The sequence below is a fragment of the Podarcis erhardii genome, assembly GCF_964252035.2.
Source record: "Podarcis erhardii genome assembly, chromosome: Z".
Taxonomy (NCBI): domain Eukaryota; kingdom Metazoa; phylum Chordata; class Lepidosauria; order Squamata; family Lacertidae; genus Podarcis; species Podarcis erhardii.
Window position 1 is genome coordinate 34,365,806 of NC_138504.1, and position 12,708 is coordinate 34,378,513.

Genomic DNA, 12,708 nt, shown 5'->3' on the forward strand with positions numbered 1-12,708 from the left:
TTGTAGCCATTGCATCTGGAATATAGGTTTTCAGGACCCACCCCCTTCCTGTGATTGTAACTTGTTTTAAACGGTTTATAATACTGAATTTTAAATTCACCTGATGGTGAAGGGTGGGGAGCAACAGCAGCAGCAGCAACAAATAAACAAATAATGGAACTTCTGAATATAAATCCAAAGGGTTGCATGTTGCAATGCTGACTGGTAAAGGCTCCATCCAAAGAGTAGATCTGGTGATTAATGTTGATCCAACCCCTTTCTTACATGATATAATCTGGCACTAGTTTTCAGACCTCAGAAGGAAAAACGAGCTCCAGATCTCTGTCTCTCTGTCTGTTTCTCTCTCTCTCCACCCCACCCCACACTCTCAGGAAACAGCATCGATCCTTCGCTTCCCATGCAGAAAATGATGGAGAATGAAGCCTTCGTGTCTTTCATATTCTTTGGCACCCTTTTGGTCATAAAGATGTATGCCATAGCCGTCATAACAGGGCAAGTGAGGCTTCGCAAAAAGGTAGGCAAGTCATTCTCCCCCCCCCCTTTTTTTAAAGGCACTTGTGTGGTTGTAGAATGAGTTTTTACCCTCCATGTGGCTTTTGAAAATGATTCTCTTTAACTTTTTGGTATTTCGCAGCAAGTTGTGATCTCATCTTGTGCATTTAATAGATGCTACTGTTTAGCTTTCTCTGACTTGCATCTGTTTGCATTTCCCCCCCAAACTGGGCTTTGAACACACTTTGCAAAAAAGAAAAAGGGAAACCAGAAATGTTAAACAGGTTGTGGAGTTCTTATGAGAGACTTCCCAATCGGAATTTGATGGGGTTTTTTGAGGTGTTAAAATAAAAAAAGAACAGCTGATCCATCTTTCAGATTCCTCTATTTGAATATTTAAATCCTTGTTCCAGTAACTTTTAAGGCCCACCAAGGGACCAATAGTGAGCACCTGGAGCTCTTCATAAATAATAGAGACCAGTGTTTTGCTTCTGTGTCCTTGATTCAATTCAGTAGAGTCAAAATTAGTCAAGGATCTAGTAGCAGGCATTTTAAGTGACTAATTTGCCAGTATATGGTGAAGTCACTCCTGTAACTAATTTAGAACCAGGTCTCATGTTTTCAATCTGATTTTTGTTCCATTGGAACAGGATTGCCAGTAATGTAGAAGCCACAAAATCCGAATGTATTTTTGTGTTCACTAGAAAACTTTACACAGAGATAAATCAGCCGATAAATCAGCCCCCTTAGAATGATGACCAGGGCGGAGTAGTGGTAAGCAGCCTGAAGAAAAGCATTGCTGAAAGCTCTTCCAAATCTTAAATGGGTGATGTTTCTTCTGATTGCGTTGCAAAGTTAACTCCTTCAGCCAGTTTGGTAGACAGCATCTGTGGTGTGCATTCTTTTCCCCCCAAGAAGGAGGATTTCAAATGCCTTTACAGTTGTAGTAATGATAGCACTAACAAAGGAAATTTGCAGGGGGGAAATGACTGTCTACACATCATTCCACCTTATTAGTTGTTTTGCTATGCTTGCCCAGCAGTTTTATTGACGTTTGGAGGGGCACTCTTTAGTTATTTAGCATTGACTGGGGATGAAGCAGTCTGGCCACCCTGAAACTTTTGCAGTATTGAAAGCTGGACCTAATGGTCAGGGATCCCTTTACCTTACCCTTACTGTCCTGTGCACAGATCATAGAACCGTGGGAACTTCCCAAGTGTCATCTAGTCCAACACCCAGCAATGCAGGACTCGCAGCCAAAGAAACCCTTGACAGACAGCTATCCAACCTCTGTGTAAAAACTTCCAATGGAGGATGGTCCACCACCTTCCCAGGGAGTCCGTTCCACCCTCAAATGGCTCTTGCCATCAGAAAGTTCTTCCTAATGTTTAGTTGGAATCACCTTTCTCATCATTTGAAGCTGTTGGTTCAGGTCCTGCCCTCTGCGGCATCATAAAACAAGCTTCAACCATTTCCCATGTGGCAGCCTTTCAGATACAGTGGTACCTCGTGTTATGTACCATCCCCCTTACGAATGCTGCGGGTTACGTGCTCCGCTAACCCGGAAGTAGATGCCCCTTGTTGTGACCTTTGCCCCGGGATGCGAGCAGAAGTCGTGGTGCGGCGGCACAGCAGCAGCGGGTGGCGCCATTAGAGAAAGCGTTTCTCATGTTACGAGCGGTTTCCTGTTACAAATGGACCTGCAGAATGGATTGAGTACATAACACGAGGTACCACTGTATTTGAAGATAGCTATTGGGTCACCTCTCAGTCTTCTCTTCTCCAGGTTAAACATACCCAACTTCCTCAATGTTCCTTGTAAGGCTTAGTTTCTAGACATTTTATCATCTTGGTCACCCTCCTCTGCCTCATCTCCCAGCTTGTCAATATCATTCTGAAATTGTGTTGCCCAGAACTGGGCGCAAGATTCCAGTGGGAGCAGGGGAGCTGATCAAGGCAGAATAGAGCAGTACTATTACTTTCCTTGATCTGGATACAGTCATACCTCATGTTACGTTTGCTTCATGTTCTTTCAAGTTATGTCCCGCAGCGACCTGGAAGTACTGGAAAGGGTTACTTCCTGGTTTCGCCACTCGCGCATGCGCAGAAGCGCAAAATGATGCCACATGCATGCACAGAAGTGGCAAGTCGCAACCCACACGTGCGCAGAAGTGCCGCTGCGGTTTGCGTTCTTTTCATATTGCGAATGGGCCTCCGGAACGGATCCCGTTCGCAACCAGAGGTACCACTGTACTAGACTTGATTCAGCCTAGAATTGTTGCTGCTGCCTTGCGCTGCAGTATGTCTCTCTGTATCTCAGTTGCTGGAAACCACAGAAGGGGAGAGTGCCCTTGTGCTCGGGTCCTGCTTGTAGGTTTCCCATAATGCACATCTTTTTGGCCACTGAGAGAGCAGGTGGCTGGCTAGATGGGCTGCTAGCCTGATCCAGTCCATACTTCTGATGTTCCTAGCGGGACTTCTGCTTAGCGGAAGTTTGTGTGATGTTAAAAATAATGAGTTTGTTTTCTCTTTTTTTAAAAAAGCTGTAGTTTCTTTCCTGTTCCCTAAAGGGAAGGAATGCCTTCTCAAGTACTTCTTGGAAATCTAGCTTTCACTTCTTGTTATTTGGAAAAAGAAAACTTGACTGCTGTGTTCTGCAGTTATAGGTGGTTGTCTAGGATGCAATAAAACAAACCAGAACACAGTTGATCTCTTTTTGGACCCACTCCAGATGGTGCCCAAACCTGCACTGAGTGTTGGGGGAGGGGGTGCATGGGCAACTGCCCACTTTCTAAATTAAAAAGCAAATAGGGAGATTTTGTGGAGGTTTCTGTGTGTCAAAGTTGGATCAAGCCATTAACCAGGCATGGTGTCTCCCCAAGGTCCCAAGTTGTTTTGTAGAGCTGGGGGATAAAACAAATGTTCCATTTTTATGCGATGTCTGAATTTTAATTTTTAGTTTTCAGTATAACAAAACCAAGCTAACTAGGGAAAGCTAACTGAGCTCAAGCAGAATAAGAGTAGTGAAGCAGAAAACTGTTTGATGAACAGCTATAGATTTTAATCACAATGAACTATTTTCCACCTAATGATTCGGTGGAGGGATTAAAAACTATTCCCTCCCCCATGTGGATTATGCTGGGGGGGCTAAGGTTCACCCCAACACCCCTTTCCCTATGCAAGTAAATGGAGAGATCTGTTTTCCAGGGAGAGGAGGCAGAGTTCCCACAAAAATTCCTCTGTGGAGAGTGGGCAGAAGCCCACCATACCAACAGTCTTTGGGGTAACAGGGACATATCTGAGGAGCAGGTGACATCGCCCAGTCTTTCCTGACAATCTTTTCCATCTCCTATTATTCCTATTGCACCCGCACCAAAACAATACAGTATTTATCGTGGGGGAACCATAAATCTGTATTGCTTTTGGGTGGGTGCTGAAGAGAGTGGTGTGTGTTTGCATATACAAGTCTCTGAAAATTGTGTGAGTTGAACCTAGGCTACTGAAGAAAGTCAGTCTCTGCACCCACTTTTCCCTCTGTCCAGGCCCACCAAAGGTATGCAGCCCACTGTAGATTGCCCAGGAGGGAATGTGACCTTCAGGCTGCAAAACATCACCCATCAGAGAGAAAGGGAAGTTTAAACTTCAGGGATTGTGGTCAATGCTAGTCCTACTTAGAGTAGACCCATTGAAGATAATGGCCATGACTAACTTTTGTTGTTTAGTCATTTAGTCGTGTCCGACTCTTCGTGACCCCATGGACCAGGGCACGCCAGGCACTTCTGTCTTCCACTGCCTCCCGCAGTTTGGTCAGACTCATGCTGGTAGCTTCGAGAACACTGTCCAACCATCTCGTCCTCTGTCGTCCCCTTCTCCTTGTGCCCTCCATCTTTCCCAACATCAGGGTCTTTTCCAGGGAGTCTTCTCTTCTCATGAGGTGGCCAAAGTCTTGTAGCCTCAGCTTCAGGATCTGTCCTTCCAGTGAGCACTCAGGGCTGATTTCCTTAAGAATGGATATGTTTGATCTTCTTGCAGTCCATGGGACTCTCAAGAGTCTCCTCCAGCACCATAATTCAAAAGCATCAATTCTTCGGCGATCAGCCTTCTAACTTAGACTAACTTAGATCTCTTAATTTCAGCGGGTCCATTCTCAGTAGACTCTTTGTTTGATATCTGACCACTCCCTCCAGGTTTCAAGTGCTTTCCTGAAATGTTAAAAGTGATGCAAATTATCCATCAATAATTCACATTATAATTATTTTTTAGAAAAATCCCAAATAGTTGCAAAACAACTCCTTCAGGGATTTGAAGGGGGATCTGGACAATTGTCAACCAGGGTCAGCCAATGGCCTTGGATGGCTCCAGGCTTTCAAAATCATGCTTGTCATCGTTCTTTTAAAAGAACTTTGTCTTGGAAAGGAGTTGAGATTCTTGTATTCAAAATAGTTAGCTGGCTTCCAATGGACACTTGCTAGTTTCCAAACCGGGTCTGTACATTCTCCGTTTTCAAAACAGATTGTTGCAACATCAAGGATTAGGTGCTGGATCTTTTAAGAAATTGGAAGTGATCCAATGCCAAAACCTCTGCAATTGTGATGCAAGCAATGCCTGGAACTTTTAATGAAAAGGCAACCAGAAATAATCTAATCCTGACTGTTTCAAATTAAGAAACCCAAAATGGTGACTGTAACTGGAATACCAAAAACAGGATTTTACTGCAGTTTAAGCTGTGGACTTACTGGAGGTGGTGGTTGTTTTAATATTCTTTTGGAATGCTTTAAAGAGCATGGCTTATGGAACTCCTTTCACAACCTGGGGTTTATTCATAAGAGACTGCCACCTTGCATTAGGTGGTGCAACAAACTTGAGACAGTTGTGGGAAATCATCAGGCACAGACAGAGCCATGCAGCCAGTGACGTTGGGTGGAATGTTCTACTAAATCTCCCAAAATGCTGATAAAAGCCTGTTGGAATGGGAAGAAGCAGCCTTCGCTTTTTATTATACACTCTCTGTAAAGCTCATAATCTCCTGGAGTGGGGAAAATACTTTAAAACATCCGTCTTTGAGCACAGTCTGAAGACATCTTACATCTTCTGTCTCTGAGACTGAGTTACAAAATGAACAGAATTGAGGGCTAAAGCTTTGAGCTGGTTGGGATTGCATATTTACCGTATTTTTCGCTCTATAAGACACACTTTTTCCCTCCTAAAAAGTAAGGGGAAATGTGTGTGCGTCTTATGGAGCAAATGCAGGCTGCGCGGCTAAGCCAGAAGCCAGAACAGGGAGAGGGAGCGCTGCGCAGCGCTTCCTCTAGCTGTTCTGGCTTTGGGATAGCCCCCCCGAAGCCTCCCCAGGGCAGCAGGATGAAGGCTCCCCGCTGCCCTGCGGAGGCTTCGCACAGCTCTTGTGGGAGGTGGGGGGAAGGGACAGAGCGCACGGCTCTGTCCCTTCCCCCACCTCCCAGAAAAGCCCTCAAGAGCAGCACACTCTTTAAAGCAGTGTTTCCCAACCTTTTTTGGGCAAAGGCACACTTGTTTCATGAAAAAAATCTCGAGGCACACCACCATTAGAAAATGTTTAAAAAATTAACTCTGTGCCTATATTGACTATATATAAAGTAACTCTCTTTAACAGGAATCAAATAAACACAAAGAAAGTATTTTATAATTACTTTATTATGAAATAGTAAGTACCGTATTTTTCGTCCCATAGGACGCTCCGTCCCATAGGACGCACCTACTTTTTTGAGGGGGGAAATAAAGGAAAAAAAATTTCCTTTATTTCCCCCCCAAAAAACCAGGTCGGGGAACAGTGGGATGGCGGTGCTGCGCCTCCCCGCTGTCCCCCGAGCTTGTGGGGCTGGCCCATGTCTGCCTGGCGCGAGGGGCGCTCTGCTTCAGGGCGCCCCGCGCGTCCGGCGGCAGGCTACAGTCCGCAGCATGGGGAACCCTCTGTTTCAGGGCACCCCATGCGCCCCCCGGGTGCGCAAGGCTTGCCAACAAGAGCGCGGAGCACGGGGCGTCCTCCGAAGGGCGCCCCGTGCTCCGCGCTGCCAGCTGCCGCCCGCAAGCCTTGCGCTCCTGGGGGGAGATCCCCCGGGTGCGCAAGGCTGGCCAACACCAGCGCGGAGCACGGGGCGTCCTCCGAAGGGTGCCCCGTGCTCCGCGCTGCCAGCTGCCGCCCGCAAGCCTTGCGCTCCCGGGGGGAGATCCCCCGGGTGCGCAAGGCTTGCGGACACCTGCGTGGAGCACGGGGCGTCCTCTGGAGGGCTCCCCGTGCTCCACGCTGCAGGCTGCTGCCCGCAAGCCTTGCGCTCCCGGGGGGAGATCCCCCGGGTGCGCAAGGCTTGCGGACACCAGCGCGGAGCACGGGGCGTCCTCCGAAGGGCGCCCCGTGCTCCGCGCTGCCAGCTGACGCCCGCAAGCCTTGCGCTCTCGGGGGGAGGTCCCCCGGGTGCGCAGGGCTGGCCTACAACAGCGCGGAGCACGGGGCGATGGGATGTGGGAGGGAGCTCGCTCCCCGCCCCGCGTGTGCTCGCCGCCGCCGCCCCGCCTCTCGCTGCCCGACTCGCCCGCCTCCCTCCCACGGCACACCAGGTAACGTCTCGCGGCACACTAGTGTGCCGCGGAACACCGGTTGGGAAACACTGCTTTAAAGAGCCGTGCCTAGTGTGTGTGCAGCTCTTGGGGGCTTTTCCCTGAGGAGGGAGGAGAGACTGACGCGGCCCCTCAGTCCCTTCTCCCTCCTTGGGGAAAATCCCCCAAGAGCCGCAAACACGCTCCACGTGCTCTTTAAAGGGAGTGCGGCTATTGCGGGCTTTTGCGGGAGATGGGGGAAGGGACAGAGGGCAGCTTAGCCGCGCATAGCCTCTTCCAGGCAGGGGGAGCCTTCATCCCGTTGCGCGGGAGAGGCTTCAGCGGCTATCCCAGAAGCCAGATCCCTCTTGCTGTTCTGGCTTCTGGGATTCAGAATATTTTTTTTTCTTGTTTTCCTCCCCCCAAAACTAGGTGCGACTTATCGTCTGGTGCGTCCTATAGAGCGAAAAATATGGTAGTTGCTCCCCCCTCCCACACTTGTAGAAAGCTTGCAAGCCAATCCAGCCTTTCCCCACATGTAGAATGCTAGAAAATAACTCAGAGGCACCATCTCTTGCTGCACTCAATGCATAAACTGTATTTGGCCAATTTATAAAACCAGCTGGCGGTGTTTTTCGGAAATATGCTACTTCAACATGCATGAGGCGGTAGCAGGTTCAGAGTAGGGATGGGGGGAAATTTCAATTCTGTTTGCATTTAAAAGGCAAATCTACCTAATGTGTGCTTTACAAACGGTATGGGAACCAAAACCCATCAATCCTTTGAAGTCTGCTCATCTCTGCATTTTTGCAGTTTCCCAGCCAGGTAATCTGCATATGTTCACAAAAATAATGTGCAGAAATGTATCATATTTGGGGGGGGGGATATAAATATATGGGGAAATATTCTTTGCAGAAAAGAATAATGAGATTGACAAAGTTTCATGAAGAAATGTGTGTGTGTGTTGGAGGAATTCATATTAAAATGCCAGGTTTTTAAAATGAGGGTTTTTAAAAGCAAATAAATAAATTGCAAGCTGTTGTGGAAATGTGGAGAAGTGAGTTTAAGACAGGGAAAAAGAGAAAACTGGAGAAACCAGCTATGGCATATTCACCCATTCCTTGTTGTTCCAGTTATAATTATTAATTAAATTTATTAGTCACTTTTTGCCATGGCAACTCAAAGCATCTTACAATATTTTAAGCAAAAAACATGTGTATACATTCAAACTAGCATAAATTAAAAGAATGAATCAATACTTTCCATATAAAAAAAATTCTGCACACTTGGCAAACTGGGATATTGGGGGGGGCAATGGGGGGGGAAGGTTCTGCCTCAGCCTCTCCCTGTTGCATGAAGATTGGCTTTCCATGCGGGGAGCATTCATGCACCAGCCTGCCTTCTCTTCTCTCCCCTATCCCTGCAATCAGAAGTTGTGCGATCTGCAGAGGGCAATGCCAATCAGTGCTTCTGCACTCCCTGAAGGGGTTCTGCTGGGACTAGTTTGCTTCAAGTGTAAGCATTCCACAGTCTCCACCACTTCCTCAAGGAAGCTGGTAATTAATTTGAATGTTTTAGAGCTGAGAGGACACTTATGACCCGAGGCTGCTCCTGGGAGGGGCCAGACCTTGGCACTTTCATGCCTGAAGTGTGAAGTTGCAGTCATCTTTGTCAGATGTTCTGGAGCTGAGTTCATTCGCATAAAATCCTGTGAATAGGTTACAAGGCAGATTGCCAAATTGTGGTTTGGCACGCAAGAAACTAGTCCTCATGGCCTTTGTAGGTCTTCCTTAGTAAACACAGGAAGCTACCAAATGCGAGGTAAAGACTATGTATTGGCACCCTGAACAACCAGCAGCTCCAGAGATTCTTTGGGAGTGGAGAAGTCATGCTTTAAATGTATGGGTTTGTCGGAGCCTCATCTAAACAATTCATTTAAAGCAGTATCATATTATGTTAAACAGCCATGGTGTTTCCCCCCTAAAAAACCTGGGAACTGCAGTTTTTTAAGGGTTTTAAAAGTTGTTAAAGGTAAAGGGACCCCATTAGGTCCAGTCGTGGCCGACTCTGGGGTTGCAGTGCTCATCTCGCTTTATTGGCTAGGGGAGCCAGCGTACAGCTTCCGGGTCATGTGGCCAGCAGGACTAAACTGCTTCTGGCGAACCAGAGCAGCGCACGGAAACACCGTTTACCTTCCCGCCAGAGCAGTACCTATTTATCTACTTGCACTTTGACATGCTTTCGAACTGCTAGGTTGGCAGGAGCAGGGACTGAACAACGGGAGCTCACCCCATCGTGGGGATTCGAACCGCTGACCTTCTGATCGGCAAGTCCTAGGCTCTGTAGTTTAACCCAGTTGTTAGGAGACCTCTATTTCCCCTCCCAGGATTTCTGCATCAATCTCTCTTCCCAGGGAACTTTGATAGTTGTAGCTCTGTGGGGGAATAGGGGTGTCCTGACAACTCATGGAATTGTGGTGTTGGAAGAGACACCAAAGGTCATCTAATCGAAGCCCCTGCAATGCGGAAAACTCAACTAGAGCATCCATGACAGGTGGTCATCCAACCTCTGCTTAAAAACCTCCAAGGAAGGAGAGTCCCCACCTCTCATGAGAGTCTGTTCCACTGTCAAGCAGCTCTTACTGCCAGAAAGTTCTTCTTGATGTTTAGTCGGAATCTCCTTTCTTGCAATTTGAAGCCATTAGTTTGGATCCTACCCGCCAGAACAGGAGAAAACAAGCTTGCTCCATATTTCATGGGACAGCCATTCAGACACTTGCAGATGCCTATCATATTTCCTCTCAACACCCTTAAGAGTTCCCAGGATTCCTTAGGTAATGAAACAAGATTCTAGTTCATGTGGCTATGAATAAAGGGCTAGATTAAACAAGATCCTAGGGAGATGCCTTATGCCAAGTCAAACATGTTCCATCTAGCTCAGTATTGTCTACACTGGCTGGCAGCAACTGTCTGGGGTATCGGGTGTCTCTCCCAGCCCTACCTGGAGATGCCACTTGGGATTGAACCTAGGACCTTCTGCATGCAATGCAGATGCTTTGTCACTGAGCTGTGGCCCCTCGCCACAATTTGTGACATGAGTTCCTGGACAGCTTGTGCTGGGACCCTTTTCTCTTGTGTGAACCTTGAGAGTTTTTGCAGATCCAGCAACCCTCCTTTGTGCCAATGGCTACCCAGGCCACCCCAACTCCTGCCCAAAGACAGGATCTGCCCAAAGGGCTTTTGTTGCTCCAGGAAGAATGTGGTCTGTGGCCAGTGTGCATGGAGGAAATAGCAAAGTAAAACAGAACCTTGCTTGCCCTTGGGAAAGGCTCAGTGTAGCCAGAGATTATTCTAACAGGTAGGCTTCACTCTTGATGGCGCCTCCATCAGAAAATGTATTTATTTACAGTATTTCCTAAAATGCATACCCTGCTTGATTGTAAAACAAAACACAGTAACATTAAAGCTATTTACAAAATAGACAAAGCAATAAGAAAAATTAATTTAAGACTTTTGAAAAGTTAAAATAACAATAAACCAAAAGCAGGTTGAAATTTGCATCAGCTTTCAATGGTTTTTCTAAACAAAACAAGTACAGATTCAGGTAGGTAGCTGTGTTGGTCAGACACAGTCAAAATAAATAAAAATGATAATTAAATTAATTAAAAAATTGTCCAGTAGTGCCTTAGAGACCAACTCCAAGTACAGAAACCAAAACAAGTACGGAAAAGTTGGAGGCCTGACATCAATAGGCAGGGAGTTCCAAAGTTTAAAGACAGGTATGACATGGTACCTGTAACAGGGTTAGTTCCTTAGATCAAAGCGGCTGAGTGGATGGATTTGGGGTAAGGTAATCTTGCAGGTGAACTGGTCCCAAGTTGTTAAGGGCTTTATATACTGATAGTAGCACCTTGGCCTTGGCACAAGCGTGATATGCCAAAAGTGCCTCGCTTCTGTCAGCAATTGTGCTTTTAGCAAAACTGCTTACAATGAGGGGAGATGCAGGGAGAAAGTTCTTATTATGAGCCTGTCGTGAACTAATTGATCCTTGTCGTCCTCCAGGCATTTGCCAATCCGGAGGATGCTCTGAGGCACGGAGGGCTGCAATACCACAGGGAAGACCCTGATGTGGAGCGATGCCGCAGGTGAGTCTTAAAAATAAAAAACAAAACTCCTCTTTGCACCATTAGGAGGCCATCTTTCCCTTGCACGTCAACCAATCAATTGCTGGCTCTGCTTTGCATGGCTAACCAGTGATGTAGATTCTGAAGCTGCTTAGCATTGTTCCTTCCCTCTTCCCATGTGATTGCCTCCCCCCCCCCCCAGCATCACTGAGGACATATCGTTGCTAACTTCACAGGCCACTCAAGAGTTGTGAAGAAGTTTGGGGAAATGGGGGGGGGGGGGCAAAATGGACAGATTCGTGCATCCCGAGTGGGGATGGAGGTGAAAGTCATAGAAACATAGTATAATAAAATTGTAGAATTCTAGCATTGGATGGGGCCCAAAGGGTCTCTGGCCCAACCTCCTGCAATGCAGGAAGTTCCACCTAAACATTTAGTCACATCTAGTGACATTTAATGTTTAGAATTCTTCTCTAGATGCAACAGATCACATCTCAATTTCCCTTAAGCACAGAAATTTTATATACAGTATCTGTATCTATATCTACAGTATCTATCTATTTACAAACATACAAAGAATGTCAAAGAAACAATTTGCTGCTTGGCTTGACCAGGGAAAGACGCAAGTGGAACAGAACTAGTGTTCTTTTTCAGCAGGGAAACCAGCAAATTAAATTGGCTGAAGGCAGGAGCAAATCTTTAGTACTTAATGCCCAATTAAAAAACGCTTGCACTTCTCAGAAATTGCATCTCTCATTCTTCCCAGAAAGGCCTCATTAGTTGTTGCCTTGAGGAGGGTATGGTTAATTCCTCTACTAATCTACTTGAGGTTGATCAGCAGGGTTCCCATCCAGTTTGGTAGCAGTTTTTTTTTTTAAAAAAAGAAAAACAAAACATTCTTGTTTCTTTTTAAAAAAACAAACAACTAATTACCATGAAAAACACAACTGTACCAGCACCAGTGACACAGTCTTAGGGTGAAGGGAGGATAAAACATATAATGGTAAGGCTAAAACTATGCATTGTTTCAACGTACAGAACTTGTGAGTTGGTTCTGCTCAGAGCAGACCTGCTGAAATTTGTGGACCTAAGTTAGTTGTGCCCATTAACTTAAGTGGGTTTACTCTGAGTAAGACAAGCATTGGATACAACTACCTATATTTAGGCAGAGGTTATCTGGCGCTTTTGGAGCCAAAGAAAGAAAGAAAGAAAGATGCAAACTGAGATAATATTTTGGACTATTTTTCAAACCGCTTTTGGCCAGATTTATTTATTTTATTTTATTTATTGCCATTTATATCCCACCTTTTTTCTCCAAGGATCTCAAAATGGCATATGTGGTTCTCTCCCTCCTCATTTAATCCCCACAACAACCCTGTAAGGTAGGTTAGGTTAAGAGAGGCAGTGCACTATCCAAAATAACACCCAGTGAGCTTCCAGGTCAAGTGGCGATTTGAACCCTGGTCTCCCAGGTCTTAGTCTGATACTGTAACCACTGCACCACAGTGGCTTTGGTTTGT

The 12,708-nt window shown here is 46.2% G+C and overlaps 2 protein-coding genes across 6 annotated transcripts in view; one reads left to right on the forward strand and one right to left on the reverse strand.

The window, feature by feature from the left end:
- The window catches only part of PRRX2 (paired related homeobox 2), a 223,758-nt gene that overhangs the window by 138,927 nt on the left and 72,123 nt on the right, over positions 1 to 12,708 (reverse strand). The window lies entirely within an intron of this gene.
- Positions 1 to 12,708, forward strand: part of PTGES (prostaglandin E synthase) — a 28,373-nt gene that overhangs the window by 7,348 nt on the left and 8,317 nt on the right. For all 5 annotated transcript variants that reach the window (XM_081847281.1, XM_081847280.1, XM_081847282.1 and 2 more), the window contains 2 exons: positions 372 to 514; positions 11,127 to 11,209. In XM_081847281.1, the coding sequence (XP_081703407.1) occupies positions 372 to 514; positions 11,127 to 11,209 (226 nt within the window). The remainder of the gene's footprint in view (positions 1 to 371; positions 515 to 11,126; positions 11,210 to 12,708) is intronic.